This window comes from Eptatretus burgeri, chromosome 8, assembly GCF_056783735.1.
Source record: "Eptatretus burgeri isolate ZD-2024b chromosome 8, Ebu_testis_v1, whole genome shotgun sequence".
NCBI classification, from domain to species: Eukaryota; Metazoa; Chordata; class Myxini; order Myxiniformes; family Myxinidae; genus Eptatretus; species Eptatretus burgeri.
The window spans coordinates 59494792-59511220 of NC_140968.1; the positions used below are offsets into that span (position 1 = coordinate 59494792).

General features: G+C 43.0%; 1 protein-coding gene across 7 annotated transcripts in view; it reads left to right on the plus strand.

Moving 5' to 3' along the window:
- Positions 1-16429, plus strand: part of LOC147021831 (uncharacterized) — a 329285-nt gene that overhangs the window by 57754 nt on the left and 255102 nt on the right. For 6 of the 7 annotated variants that reach the window (XR_015060952.1, XR_015060953.1, XM_085892216.1 and 3 more), the window contains 2 exons: positions 13193-13283; positions 14619-14760. Coding sequence is in view for 4 of the 7 variants with exons in the window: in XM_085892216.1 (XP_085748342.1) it covers positions 13239-13283; positions 14619-14760 (187 nt within the window). In the remaining 3 variants the exon portion in view is untranslated. The remainder of the gene's footprint in view (positions 1-13192; positions 13284-14618; positions 14761-16429) is intronic. The other variant, XR_015060955.1, reaches the window with a different exon arrangement.

Below are 16429 nucleotides of genomic sequence, written 5' to 3' on the forward strand. Positions count from 1 at the left end.
TGTAACTGGTATCGTTTTCAAGTGAGGAGCTTGAAGCGATTTCATGCATTATATAATACGATTTCTCATGATCTACTCTCATAAACAAAATATGATTTGAGTTTGGAAGATCGCATTATGTGGATAAAATAACTTGAAATCTGGAGTGAAATTTGAAAACGCTATGAAATTGGCGATGATTCGTTTTTTGCGGGTATGTGCCATTACCAATCATCTTGTGATCACTTGCCAAGCCAGCCGTTCTTTATAAACCATTTCATTGAACTGCTTGCTTGAGTGCTTAAGCCACTTGTTGAGCGCCCTGCAGTCGATCGCGGTACGGTTCGTGCCCCAGTTGGGATGTACAGTTGACAGTTGCTATACAAGGTGTAGGTACAGCACACACAGACGTGGTACATATGGGTAGACTTGGATCGATAAAGGGACTCTCCGCGGGTGTGTGTGTGCATGCCTGCATGCTTGGTTCCGGGTGCCATGGCGCCAATGTTTCATCTCATATCTTATGATAATGATGATAATGGGTGGTGGAGGTTTTAACTTTTAACCACAGCATTGTACAAGTGATCACGTTTTCCTTTGTCCCCATGACTGTTTCTAAAGCATTTGGTTAATTTATCTGACTTGGTGGGCTTTACAAAGGTTATATGGTTTCTCTTTGTTAATTTCAAAGCAAAATTTATTTGATAACATCCAATTTCCGAGCCGTTTCCATATTGACGTGGTTTTTTTTTCCAAATTACAGAGCCAATTTTTTTTCCCACCCATCACATGGTGATTGGCAGCTGTTTATATAGATTAATGTCTGAGACATCTATTTTTATAATTTGTGTCTTGAAATTCCCCCAAAACAAGGGTGAAAGGTACTGAAGGTTTTTGGTTTGTTTACAGAACGTTCTGTAATTGGTAATCACACCGACCCAATAATTAATACCAGGTGGGGTTGACTCAGCCTGCCATCCTTCGGAGGTCGGAAAAATGAGTACCAGCTTGCTGGTATCCTGTGTCGGAGTGATGACCTGTCCAGGATTGTGCCCAATAGCCCAGGAGACTGCTTGGGCAGCACCAACGCTCTGCACTGAGTATGGTCCCAATGGATGGATTGATGACTCCAATCTGCAGATTCCTGAAGAAATGCCGAAACGAGCCAAGCACAAAGTGTGTGTGTGTGTGTGTGTGTGTGTGTGTGTGTGTGTGTGTGTGTGTGTGTGTGTGTGTGTGTGTGTGTGTGTGTGTGTGTGTGTGTGTGTGTGTGTGTGTGTGTGTGTGTGTGTGTGTGTGTGTTTTGTTCATAACGCACAACATACTCTCTCTCTCTCTCTCTCTCTCTCTCTCTCTCTCTCTCTCTCTCTCTCTCTCTCTCTCTCTCTCTCTCTCTCTCTCTCTCTCTGTCTCTGTCTCTGTCTCTGTCTCTCTCTGTCTCTGTCTCTGTCTCTGTCTCTGTCTCTGTCTCTGTCTCCAAACGTATCTGGATGGTGGTTATCTCCATACGTGTCTGGTCGGTGGTTATGTCTGGATGGTGGTTATGTCTGACGGACCCTCCTCTCACGCTGCCTTCCCTTGCCCTTCCCTTATGCTGTTTCCCCCCCCTCCCCTCACACTTCTTTCCCTCCCTTCATCTGCCGTTACTCCTCCACCCTTCCTCGGTCCCCTACCCCTCCTCGTTCCCCCTCCCTCCTTTCTTCCTCTCCCTCCTCTATCCCTCCTCTATCCTCTCCCTCCTTCTTACCCCCCCCTCCCCTCCCTCTTAGTATTCCCATCATCGAAGTGACGGGTTGTATTTGTTGGTCTATAATAATTTCCAAATGTTGTAATGTGTGTTACTGTAAATGAAATAGCCTTACAGGAATGCTCTTTTGGCTGTGAGAGTGAAAGATGTATCGTAGTCATTGGCACAATACCGTGGGTAAGTGTAATGTATACCGTGGGTAATTACCTTAAGTGTAATGAAGGTTGGGTCATTATAAAATAAGTTAATGATCTTCATTTTTCTTCTCTAAAATGGAATACCGGATCGTTCTCATTGAGTTCTGAAGAGTGCAGAGTTTTTATGGTTGCTTTTGAGCCCCACTCCTCAACTAAATTACCTTGATTTCAAGACTGATTCAATGTCATGATTTTTGAACATCATTTTTATTTAGCCGAACATTAAATGTTGAGGTGCATGGTTCCATCATATTCACATTTCACTATTGTAACCTAAACGCAGAAAGTACTAACGGATTTAATTGTTTTACTTTGTACAAGGTACAAACTGTTTATTACTCATTCAATGAAAAATGAAATTTAATGAGCAAAACCAAACTTTCTCCACTCTTTTTTAAAAAAAAATGTTTTTTTTTTTTAACATTTTCAGTTTGACTGTTGAAACCAACTTTTAAACTTCTTCCTTTTTGATAGAAGATTGCAATCTGAAGATTATTCTTTGTGGCATGGTTCTGATGTTCACCAAAACCAGTGTCACAAACAGCTCAAAAGTCAAGTCCTCCGTCTCCTAAGTAGTATAAAAAAACTTCATGCATAAAAAAAACTTCGATAAAAAGTCTTTCTTAAAGTTATATAGAAAAGTATTTGTACGTACCAATATTAAAATTTTCCAAGTGTTATAACTTATTTTAAAGCTGGCTGAATAGGCTAGACATTTCCACAATGTCCTTTGATCCTGGGTTCAAATCTCGACCCAGCTATAAACTGTCATATCCTGTTGCTTCTCAGGCTGGGCAATTAATCAATGTGTGCACCGTCCATTGGGAGGGTGTTAATCCAGAGGATCCGTCTACTAGCACTGATTGTCAGAGAAAGTTAAATATCCCATGGTATCATTTGCGAAGAATAGGAGAGTTATCACCGGCACCCTGAACAAATTACAAATTCCTTCCCTGAGTGAACACTGGGAAGGCGGCCAACGGTAAACCACTCAACATAACCTTTATCCAGGAACTGCATCGGTGGCACAAATGCCATGTCAAGAGTACAGCACATTTGATTGATTGATAACCTGTTTGAAGATAATCAATGGGACTTGGAGCAACAAATTTCATATTTTCAAAGTTTCAGTTTGAGAGGCTGCGATGTGCTGTTTTGGTTGTGATCCTTCTGGGGGTGTTAAGTTGAGGGAAATCACAAGAGATGCAATGCCATGAGTCTGCATTGAGCCAAAGCAGTTAAAGCAAACATCCTGGTGAGCAGCAGAATGGAAAGTCCATCGGATACTTGAAATTATCAGCACGGAAATCTTGCAACATAATCAATAAACGTGTACAAGTCACACTTATTGAAATAGCGTTTGCTGAAGTCATGGTCAATTGTGAACAGCAATAAAGCTAGGCGACTAATTGCCGTTATTGGCTTGCAGCAATTTTAATAGAAGAACAGAGAAACGTCCCAGTTATTCACACTTTTATAAAACAGCAAGGTCAAGTGATTGTTTACAGCGTATAACATTTAATTATTGAAACGTTCGCCTATTCTTCTCCATAATTGTGCAGGAGTCAGGTAATTGTTATTCATCCCAATTAAAAGATCGTAATTACACACCCGAGTTACTACGAGGCCTAATTATTCCATTTCCTGGGCGAGCTGGAATTAGGAATGACTTACCACGTATGCCAGACACCGTGCTTGCAACCCTGCCTTTTTGGGGGTCCACAATGAAGCCAGGGGTCGTGGGGTTGGTCGAACACTAATTTATATTCAAATTCGTCACTGCCTTCCCACCACCAAGGTCGTACCATTGGCACCTTAGATCTACTCCTGGAGATTCGTCCTTGGTTCTGTGCTGTGAACATCAAGCTATACGCCATTACTATAAAAATGTCCGTGGTGCAAAAGGATGCTTCCATAACCTTAGGGCCTCACACTTTATTGTAATGCTTTGTGGATTTACGGCTCTGTACACCAGTAAATCCCTTACAAAGCGGAATACAGTTTCTTGCGAGCAATGGTTTCACTTAAGCAATCGCCCCCATTGTCTAATATTTGACCCGCGCTCACTCGCATCATTTGGATAAAAGCATTTAGATGCATGGACGCCGAGGGGAAATTATCCGGGAGGAAGCCTTGGCAAGCATCTCCGTCAATGGCTGGCAATGGTATGCAAAATAGAGGGGCAAATGCACCATGTACACGATGCGGCATGTTTACCCAGTTTGGACTTGTCTTTCTTATAGGAGTATTCCTAATATATATATATATATATATATATATATATATATATATATATAGAGAGAGAGAGAGAGAGAGAGAGAGAGAGAGAGAGAGAGAGAGAGAGAGAGAGAGAGAGAGAGAGAGAGAGAGAGAGAGAGAGAGAGAGAGAGAGAGAGAGAGAGAGAGAGAGAGAGAGAGAGAGAGAGAGAGAGAGAGAGAGAGAGAGAGAGAGAGAGAGAGAGAGAGAGAGAGAGAGAGAGAGAGTTAAACAGCAGTTCAATAGAAAGTAACATGCAATTTACTATGGTGCAGAATTTACTGTGGCAGTCTGCGTCTGTCTGACATGCTTTATGACTTTCATGGCATGGTGGGACAGGGCAAAATGGAGAACAGACTAAAGAAAATCCACCTTAAATGCAGCGTCGCTGGGGAAAAGTGAGGCGTCTCGCGCCGATAATTTGAGCATGACTTCCCTAAATGACAGCAGGAAATTGCTTTCATGTAAGCGTCAATAATACAGGGATGTTTGCTCTTGTTTCCTCCATCTGCTTGTTTATGCCAATGCCCAATATATTTTCAGAGATTAGTAAATGCTTTGGTCACGTGCTTCTTGACTGGCGTATAAAGAAAATTGTCTTTTATGAAGCGTAATATTTGATGAAGAATAATGGTGGCCTGTTAAATTTGCTGATGGATATAGCTACTTGAATTGAGTCCGACTATGCATTAGGCACGCAAAAAAGGTGCAACGTTTTCCCCCCAACCTCATCTTTTACCCTCTCTTCTGTTCACTCTTCCCCCTTCGCCTTTGCTTAAACCTTATGCCATGACAAATCCCTTCTTGTTTTCTTCACAATCTCTCCCTTCCCTATTCTCCCATATTCTCCTTCCTTATCTTCCCTTTCTCAATTTACTTGCGTAATTTGTCGATGTCATCTCAGGGTGGGTCGTGCGTAACAGCTCAGTGCTGGAGTGGATGAAGCCTTGTTGCCTTGCCCTGAATGCTATGCACTCAGTTACCACAGCCACTCGGAAGCCTGGCCTGGAGAGGAGATGGGCACCACAAGGCATATGTTCTCATAGAAATGCCACTAGAGTGCTCCGACATATCTTGCCTGAGGTTGTGGACCAGCACCACCCTCATAGTACACTTCGGGTTACAAGTTTAATACCTATCCAAATGAAAATTTAAATAATGACAGTAAATTATGGCAAAGATCGTGCAACTTCTAAAAGAGTCCATCACAGTGATCTTCATATATATATATATATATATATATATATATATATATATATATATATATATATATATATATATATATATATATATATATATATATATATTAATGCTTTTGCTTTCAAACAAAAATGGCAAATACCTCCACATGACATTCGGAAGCAACTCCTTGTCTTCCACTCTACACTTTCTACCTTCCCACCTCCACCTCCACCTTTCTCCCTCTTTCTTCACCCAAAACCAAGGAACTGTACCAGGAAGGGTTGAACACATTCAATCGACATGGATGATGCTCGCAAATTAGTTTTGCTATGGTAATATAAATCTCTGAGTCAACATCCGGAGCATTCCATGAGCACAAGTTGAGAATCAACCTGACATGTCAACATGCACACTCATTTTTAAGTCTCATCGATCATCATTCTCTCCTCACGTTTTAGTAGTTCAACACTCAGGTTTTCCTCAACTTGTCGTCAGAAACTCGATCCATTCGACTTTCTCTTCCATAAGCCTGGATTTGGTTCCATCTGAGAGGTTTCACAGATGACATCTCTCAATGATACTGAACAAATAACTCGTCTTCTTTATGGCAGTTGAACCCACTTGGCAAAGTAAGTCGAATGTATTCTTCGTATCGTAATCATATCGGGCTACGAGTCAATTATGAGGTGGCATTATTTCTAGGGGCACGACTATACAGCCGATGCAGTGCCCCCTTTAGGATAGGGCAGGAATTTGGAATTTGTTCAGGTTGCTGGCAATAACTCACATTCTCTTTGTCAAAAGATACTGTGGTATCTATCATTAACATCCATCAACTAATGCTTGCAGACGAGTCCTCAGATTAACGTTCTTCCAAGGGACGGTGGGTGCACTTTGTGTGGCAACACCTTGCCTGCGAAGCACCAACCTGACCTTGTATGGATAGGTCAGAAATCAAACCCAGACTAAACATCTCAAAGGTAAGAGTGCTACCTCTGTACCATCTTTTCAGTCTAAAATGGCTAAAAGACCCAGGAACAGACTGGAGCAACGATGCATTAAATGGTGTATGGGCCAAATGATTTTTCTGGATTTTTAAAGCATATATAGCACTATTGATGTCTCACACACATAGCAGACAACTGTCACTAGAAACCTTTGGCCTTAGCATGACCCTACAGATGTAAAAACCACGTCATTGTTGGGAAGATTGTTTTGATGTTCTTGAAACTTTGTTTCCACTGCAGATTGTGTTATCATGTGAAGTCCTTGTCAGTGTAATAATGATTTCCAGTTTTGTTCTATGAGTTTGTGCATATGTACGTTCTGTCTTGGACCAAATGTATTGTTACAGAACCACCCTTGTTCACGATCCTTGCAGATGTTGGAGAGAATTGAAAGTGGCATATCCTTGCCAAGAATATCATATTATTGGCTCGTTTATTTAGTTATTCATCCTAAGCTCTTTATGTAATATGATGCAGGAAACTTCAGACAGTGAGAAGATTAAAATAAAACACATACATCATGTTCTTCCTCTGGGCATCAATCCAAATAAACTCTCCAGAAATATCCTCTACAAATCGCAGGAAAATATTGTCTTTGAACTTTTTATATTTTGCTCTTCAGATTCTATTTTATCATTTTTCCTTTTTACGTTGTTCTTTTTATACTCGAGCCATATCTGGATCCTATTAAACCTAAGGGTGGCAGGAATGTCAGCAGTAACTGCTGCACCTTTGAGCTGTCTGGCTTTGAGTTCCACTGCTGGTAGAGGCCAATGTGACGAAAACTGCTCTCTGGTGCAGTGCCTCGAGAGAGCACTGCATAATGGGGCATGTCATATTTTAGAAGGCAGGCGGTGGGGGAGGGGGGGGGGGACGGTGGTAAACTAGGCTTTTCCATCTGCAATGTGAATGTTCACAATCCTCTGTTATCTTTTGCAGAAGTCGATGCTTTGGGTAGTAGCTTGGCCAAATTCAACATTCACTGTGGGTTTCCCATTCAGGCCTAGGTCACATTTGCCACGGCGGCCGTGGGGTCTCCAAAATCTGCGGCCACTAGCAATTATACGGTGGCCGCAGTATTTCCACGGTCACACAATGTAGCAGTCACATATGTTTTTTTTTATTTTTCGGGGAGCCGCACGGTGTATTTATAAATCGTAGAGACCGAAAACGTGGGGGTGCCGTACGGTCTTTGATTTGATGTCGCATGGTAACCTTAGGGCGTCCCTGCGGCGCCCAGAGAATTTTCAAGGCAGACGCAAGGTGCCCGCAAGGTGACCGCAAGGCGACCGCAGGGGGGCCCTAAGGTGAACGTGCGGCCAGACGGACGGTAACGAATGGGTATATATACCCGTTCTTTTTTTTTACGGAATAAAAATATACCAGTATATATAACTGAATAGACTATAACTATAATATACCGTGGTGCCCCCATAATCCGAACGCCCCATTGTTTGAACAAATTGGAATCCGAACAATTTTTTCGAGAAAATTTTGCCCTAAAAACCTAATACATTTAAAAAAACCGAACACAACGTGGCGTTCATGTTTGTTCACGTGTCTCCCCCACCTATTCGACCCGCATCTTCGCGCTTTGTTCATTCAGTTCGTCGGTGGAAGTACTCGTGAAAGCATCTCTCGTGTGTCGATCGATACTTTAGGCCTCAGTCACAATTGCTCTACGGCGAAGATACGGCGGCCGTACGCCCTCTGAATTGACAGAAACGTGCGGCGGCCGCAGAGAAACTGAGGTGGCCTCAGGGTGGCCCTCCGCCGTATGGCTATATTTTACAGGTTGTAAGGTCGCCGTGGAATTATAACGCGGAGTTATAACTTTTTTCATTGCTACGTTCGCCGTAGAAATTCGACAAGCCGAAACAAAAGAACCGGTTTAAAAAAAAAAAAATAACCCATTTGTTACCGTCCGTCTGGCCGCACGTTCGGCTTAGGGCCCCCCTGCGGTCACCTTGCGGGCACCTTGCGTCTGCCTTGAAAATTCTATGGCCGCCGCAGGAACGCCCTAAGATCACCGTGCGACATCAAATCAAAGACCGTATGGCACCCCCACATTTTCGGTCTCCACAATTTATAAATACCCTGTGCGTCTACCCGAAAAATAAAAACATATGTGACTGCTACATTCTGTGACCGTGGAAATACTGCGGCCGCTTTATAATTGCTAGTGCCTGTACATTTTGTAGACCCTCCGGCCGCCGAGCCAAATGCGACTTAGGCCTTACCTCGTGTTTTCACCTTCATTTGTGATGTTTGTTTTTTTAATCATCTTGTGTTTTAATTAATAACAAAAAAGCAATCCGATCACGTGGTGTGACGGACTGTTGGGCAAGGATTGAATTTCACAGCAAAACCAGTTTTAATTTGGAATATCCATGATTACGTCAGCCCGATGCGTTTGATGAAAGTGATTGTGGTTCTGCGGGCATCATGTTGGATGAGCTGCCCTGGGGGCAGCGCTCTCGCAGAGTGTGCGAGCGATCGGAACCCAGGACGGAGCTCGAGCCTGTGTGGACCTTTGGATGTGGTGATTGTACCAGTTTGCATACAATACACCGCCACCGAAGGTCATTTACTCATCTTATTTTACTTTAAACATGGGGGATTTCAGTTTAAAGTGTCTTGAAAGTGGGTTTTCTTTGGGTCCACAAACGGATTAATTCACTTCATTATTTCTTATTGGAAAAATATTTTTTTAATCCGAACTTTTTGCAATCCGAACAGCCTCCTGGGACGAATTAAATTCGGATTCTGGGTGCACGACTGTATAGGCAAACACCTATACTCCGAAATCTAGCGGTAGCGCACGGTGGACGCATGGTCGACGCAGACTGCCACGGAGGCCGTACGTAGGTGCACGGCGGGTGTAAGGGAACCGTGCGACGACCCTGCGTTGCTCGGACGTAGTCACACAGACCGCAAGGCCACCGTACGGCGACTGTGCAAATAGTGCGGCCGCCGTAATTTTTGAGGGGTTGGGAAAATTCATTTTTCATTGAGAAGAGCTTACGGCAGCCGCACGAATAACGCAAGCCCACTGTACGCCCTACGTACGGTCGACGTGGAACACATCTACGTCATAGCTTGGCTTGTCGAATTGCTACGGCGAACGTAGAAATGAAAAAAAAAGTTATAATTCCACAGCGCCCCTACGGCCTGTAAAATATAGCCAACCGGCGTAGGGCCTCCCTGAGGCCACCTCAGATTCTCTGCGGCCTCCGCACGTTTCTGTCAATTCAGAGGGCGTACGGCCGCCGTATCCTCACCGTAGAGCAAATGTGACCTTGGCCTCAGTTAACCAATTGTCTTATTAAAACCAATTCTCAAACTTTCGGACTATTTCTAGGGAAGGGCAGGAAACAGGGTGTGGGCAGGATCGATACAGATGCAAATTCTCAGAAAGGAAAAACTATAAAGTTTGGGTAGTTGGGGGGGGGGTGGGGGAGGGGAGCATGGGGTAAAGGGCTAGTAAAGATCATGGTTTTGGATGGGGGATGATCTGAGATGGTGGTGATCAACTGCCTTGAAGACCTGGAGAGAATAATGGGATTAAAGAGGAAGTGGAAATTGATTCTACAGGTGGGGGGGGCGGGGGGGAGGGGGAAGACAAACAAATGAGTGTAGGTGAGCAGTGATTCTGGATTTGGGAGTTTCAAAAGAAGGGGTCACTTGTGGACCGCATGCACCCGACATAAATCTGGTGGGGGGGGGAGAGGACATGGACATGTCAGGTATGGGAGCATGCGCGAGAGCAGTGTGTCGCTGCGTTCACTTTCCACCGGTACTCCAGGTGCCTCCGTCTGCCGTTCCCCAGGCAAATTCCTGGCCCGTCCCCATCTCCTTGAGATTCCTGGAGAGGGCAGAGGACGCAAGACCAGAAAGGAAGTGGAAGAATACAGAGACCACCAACCTGTCGGCAATGGCACAGTGATTGCGGGAAATTCGAATGATCTTGAATGCCTTGGTTTCCATGGCGTCAAGCTGAGCATATGTGAGGGAGGTGTGCCAGCCCAGAGGGGAGAGCAGTACTCCATCAAGCTGTGGATGAAAGCCTTGTTGGTGGAGAAGAGTCCATTTGTGCCAAGGAAGGGCTTTGCATGATAGAGGATACACAGTCGGTGCCTGGCTTGCTTGTTTATTTTTTTTAGCTTGTCTGGAATTTACATTCTAGATAAGGTATTGTCATTGCACCCCATCTATCCATCCATCTCCTTTTTCAATTTCTCCAGCCAAACTGCTGGGCTGATCCAGCTGAAATTTGGCAGCAATGTTCCTTTCCTGACTGGTAACAGGAATTGCAAAGCTCGTTCTGGTCATGACTTTAAGCAGGTCAAAATGGCAGACTTGGTAAATTTCTTCAAAAATCTTCTTCTCCAGAACCACCAAACAGAATGCTACCGAATTTGGGTTGCAACATTAGGCTAGGGTAGGGATTTTAATTATATTGGCGAAGTTATGGGGATCACATGACCGGAAGTGTGTCAAAATGGCCGACTTATTCAACTTTTGGGAAAATCGCATTAATTCCTTTAAAAAATCTTTTCCAAACCCTCCAGTTAGAATGGTACCAAATTTATTTATTTATTTATTTTGTATACCTTGTCGAGGCTCGTATGAGAGCGAACACACAACGCACAGCAAAGGGGGGGGGGCATGAGACAAGAGGGATGGGAGTGGGAAGGACAAAACTGGAGAACAGATGCATTAGTTCTGTGGAAGGAAGAAGAATGGGTGGGGGTGGGGGAAAGGACATGGGGGTGGGGGAACATGGGGACATTACAGGGATTTTCAAGAAGGAAAGCAGGGAATTGAAGGAAAGCAGGGAATTGAAGGAGGAGGTGGGCTTGGGTGGATTATCAGGGGTAGAAAAGATTGAGGATTTGGATGGGGGATGATAAGAGTTGGTGGTGAACAGCTGTTCTGAAGGCCTGGAGGGAAGAATTGGATTGAATAGAGTGAGGGAGTTTATTCCAAAGGTGGGAAAAAAGAGGAATGAAAGAGTGAAGGTGAGAAGTGATTCGTGATTTTGGTAGTTTTACCAGAAGGGGGTTTTTGGCGGACCTTGAGCGCCCTGCGGAAATGTGGTGGGGACAAATCGCGGAGAGAGCAGGGGTGGCGAGGCTGGAGAGGAGACAGTAGAAGACAGAAATACCACCGACCAGCCTGTGGTGAGACAGTGATAGGCCAAAAGACTCAGCCCCATCGCGGGAGATGCCAATGATCCGAAATGCCTTGGTTTCCACAGTGTGAAGCCGAGAAAGGTGAGAGGCAGGAGCACCAGCCCAGAGGGGAGAGCAGTACTCCATCAGGCTACGGACAAAAGCTTTGTAAGGGGTCAGGAGCTCAGGTGGGCCAAGGAAGGACTTTGCATGACGGAGGATTCCCAGTTGGCGATTGGCTTTGGAGGCGAGGTTTGAAATGTGGCTTTCCCAGGAAAGGTCATGGCAGATAGTGAGACCCAGATGCTTGAAAGTACTTCTTCCAGAGAATTGTTTGAGAGAGTGGATGGGGGGGGGGGTTCTAAACGGTCCTTTCAGAAAGACATAGTGAGAGTGTGAGATTTGTCTGGTTTGAAAGACATGTTCCACGTGTTGGACCAGTTTGTGATTTTACCCAGATATGCAGTGAGCAAAGAAGCTGCTGCATGTCGGTCTGAGGGATGACAGATGGTACGGCAGAGGGTGGAGTCATCAGCAAAGAGATAAAGAGGATTTTCCAGAGTCGGATAGATCATTGATAAAAACCAGAAAAAGAACAGGGCCCAGGATGCTACCTTGAGGAACTCCAGCCTGGACAGGAAGAGGGGATGAAAGAACTCCATTTAGGGCCACACGGTGACTGCGACAGGAGAGGAAGTCTGCGAGCAATGAGTGGAGATGGCCTTGGATACCATAGGAAGAGAGTTTGGTGAGCAGGGCAGGGTGCCAGACGTGTCAAAAGCATGCGATATTCTAGGATTGGATTGCAATATTAGGTCAGGGTAGGAATGTTAAATTGCCAGTCATTCTGATCACGTGACAAAGTGTGTCAAAATGGCCGGCAGTAAAATTTTGGGAAAATCACATAAATCCCTTAAAATCTTCTTCTCCAGATCCATCAATCAGAATGCTACCAAATTTGGATTGCATCATTAGGCTAGGGTAGCATGTTTATTATATTGCTAAAGTCATGAGGCTCACATGACCCGAGTGTCAAAGTGTGTCAAAACGGCCGACTTCAGCAACTTTTGGGAAAATTGCATTAATTCCTTGAAAAATTTATTCTCCAGACACACCAGTCAGAATGCTACAAAATTTGGATTACAACATTAGGCCAGGGCCCAGATAAGCTACAGGTCCATTGGTCCTATTTTTTAAATTTATAATCAATTCATTCTTTCTTACTTTGTTGGGAGTATTCGGGCAGCATTGCATTTTCATCGGAAGCATTTTACTTGCCATCCCAGCCAACTACAATACAGTGGGCCCAAATGATATGGACAGTGGGTCACGTGGGGCAACCAAAATTCCCCTTCCATGAATGTCATGAATGAACCAGTCAGCAGGAATTGGAGATTATCGCATATATTAAGCACGAAACAATCTTTATCATGATAAATGACATGCAGCAAGTTAAAATCTCAATCGGGATGTTTATTTTGTTATATTTTAAATTAGGTTTTAAATTAGCCTTTATATATATGTATACATTAGTGGGGTATGCTTACATATTGTAAGTAATAACGAACCATGCTGCCCCATTGTCTCTGGTCTCTCACCTTCAGTGAGCACAACAAGGCTGCACTTATTTTCGGAAATTTTATTTACAGACTTTTTCCGAAAGTTCTGTGATTTTTCTCGGTGCATTGGCTTCAGATGTCTGGCGGACGCGAAATTACAGCTCTCTACATCACTCGGAAGGTACCGAACATTAATATCAGTCAGTGAGTGGTTAGAATGAGCTTTATATATTAGATGTATGAAAGTAGAATGTGAGTCCATGTATTAAGTATGTACAATTATAATGAGTCTGTATAAAGTATGTGCAATTACAATGTGTGTACAGTACATGTATAAAGCATTGTGGAGTATGCTTACACATTGTAAGCTATAACGAACTGTGCTTCCTCATTGTCTCAGGTCGCTCATCTTCATTAAATTTTTTCATTTATTTATTTTCATTTATTTAGATTTTCATTTGCAGACACTTTCTAACAGTTCTGTGTCCCCCCCCCCATGGCATCAGTTTCAGTGTCCGTCAGCACGCAAAATTACCATGCTTCCCCATTTTTTTGGGTCGCTTACCTGCATTTATTTTTTCCATTTATTTATTATCATTTATTCATGTTTTCATCTACGGATGCTTTCCGATGGTCCCTGCTTTATTTTTTCTTCAGTGTATCGGCTTCAATGTACGTTGCCAGGCGAAATTTCAGGTTTTTATGTCACCCGGTAGGTACCAAACATAAATATCAGTCATGAGTCAGTCAGTCAGTGAGTGGTTAGAGTGTGCTTTATATATTAGAACATATAGGCCAGTAGTGCAGGATCATAGAGCAAAAGGTGTTGTTGTTTGTTTTGTTTTTTCCCTCACAGAAATATTAAACCTTCTACACCATCCATTTGTGCACTATTTTAGATAATAAATTGTACCAAGTCCATGTCCATAGTACTGTATACATTTCTTTATTTGGTACAATGAATAAAACGAGTTTCCATGCTGAGACCACAACAAAGACATGATACAGGGACAGCTGACATACCAATTGCCATTAAAAAGACCTTACAGCATTCAGAATTTCATGGAATGTACTACATGCAGTGCTTAACCTCTATTCCACATTGCCATTGCTTTTTCCCACGGAATATGAAATGCTCTTGCCATCATGATAAAGACTAATCCTACTTGGAAGACCTTTCTGACATGTTGCAATTCTGTCAAACATTTTGTAAAAGATTATATCCATGAGATTGAATACATATGACTACAAGGGACCATGGCACAATATCACTGCAAAGTAAATTGCCAAGTGCTTCCATTTCCATACTGAAATCTGTCGAAATATATAAATATATATAAATATATATATATATATATATATATATATATATATATATATAAATATATCTATACAGTTTTTTTGTGGTGTTTCACATATGTTATTGCTTGATGCCTGTCCTGCTTTAAACCAGATGTGCAGGGCAGAAGCCCCCTGTGCATCAAATCACTGATCCCACACATTTTTGCCATTCCAGCCTTTCAGTGTGAGCATAAACAGAAGGAAAGTGCATTACAGCAGCCTTTCAAGCTCTGGATTGGCCCTTGATCATAATCATGACCTCCTGATGTGTTGGAAAATGCACACGGACATATTCTCATCCAATCACGGACCAAAAGGTAGATTTCTGATTGCAACCTGCTTCAAGAGCTCCGAAGTGAGCTGGTACTTTTGACATTGTATACTGTATTTTGAATACAATCTTCTATGTGCACAAAATCGTATGTGTCCATCAATGTTTGTGAAATTTAAGATTCAATATATTGTTGTGGTATGATAAGGTCATACATTTTTATGCAATCAATTCATCATCACACAGGTTTTCATTCAAGGCATATAATCATACTATATACAATTAGCAGGGACAATTAGAGAAGTGTCTGTTTGTGGGTTTGCTTGACATATGCATCCTAAACCACGAAACAGAATGAGTTGAAAAATGGTTGTTGTACTCGGGTTATGTACTGGAAGGTTTTAAATGAGAGAAAAAAAATTCATAGCCCCCTGGCTTCTGGGTGGGCAGAGTGGGGACTCCAATTATTGATGTAAATGTGTAGTGTCGCTTCATGTGTGTGTTGAAGGTATGACAAGTCAAAACGAGAACGGCACTCAGTAGAGCGTATACCTCCACGAGGCTGAACAGTTTGGTTTTGTATTCCACTGATAGGGCGGATCAACATCCGAACCTGAACTAGAATCTAATCGGCTTGTTCTTGTCACATACCCGACTCATCCACCTAGTTTTGTCATAACATGTCCACAACTTTTTGAGATATCATGCTATATATTGTTTTTATATGCCTGGTATTAGCTGAATGGTTAGGGTGTTGGGCTTGGGATCCTAGGATCCTGAGTTCAAATCCTGCTCGGCTGTCGAATACCAGGTGGGGTTGACTCGGTCTGTCATCCTTCTGAGGTCGGCAAAATGAGTGCCAGCATTCTGGTATCCTGTGTTGGAGTGGCCAGCCATCCAAGATTGTGCCCAATAGCCCAGGAGACTGCTTAGGCAGTACCAACACTGCACAAAGTATGGTCCCAATGCATGGATGGATGGACATCGTTTTTTGACCCATCTCTCAATGTTGACTAATCACTGACAAAATCCTGGCATCCAGATCTGAATCCAGATAATTGGAGCACAAGTTATCTGAATTATGGCATCCAGATAATTAATTCGTCCTTGTCACACACCCAACATGTCCACCAATTTTTTTCCGAATCTGTCACTAACCTGTTGAGATATCCTACTCACAGACAAACAAATAAAAACAGACAGAAAGACAAACAAGTGTGGAAACATAACCTCCACCCACCTTCGGTGGCAGAGGTAGCTAGAACGGCACTTAATGTATGCCTCTGTCAGGCTGAACAGTTTACGTTTTGTATCCCACGAATAGGTCGGATCTGAATCTGGACCTCCAAAATCTAATCGGCTTGTTCTTGTCACCTCACAAACTCATCCACCTAGTTTTGTCATAATTCATCCATAACGTTTTGAAAAATTATGCTAGATTTCATTTTTGGCCTCATTTCTCAATGGTGGAGAATCACTTCAAAAAATTTTCATATCCACATCTGGATCTTCACCAAAATTGAAACAATTCTTCCCTGTCAAACACCCAACCTGTCCACCAAGTTTTGTTACGATCCGTCTATAACTTTTTGAGATATCGTGCTATATTTTGGTTTTAGCCCTCTCGCTCAATGGTGAAGAATCACTTTAAAAATTATTGGATCTAGATCCGGATCTCCACCACCATTGAACAAATTCATCCTTGTCACACATCC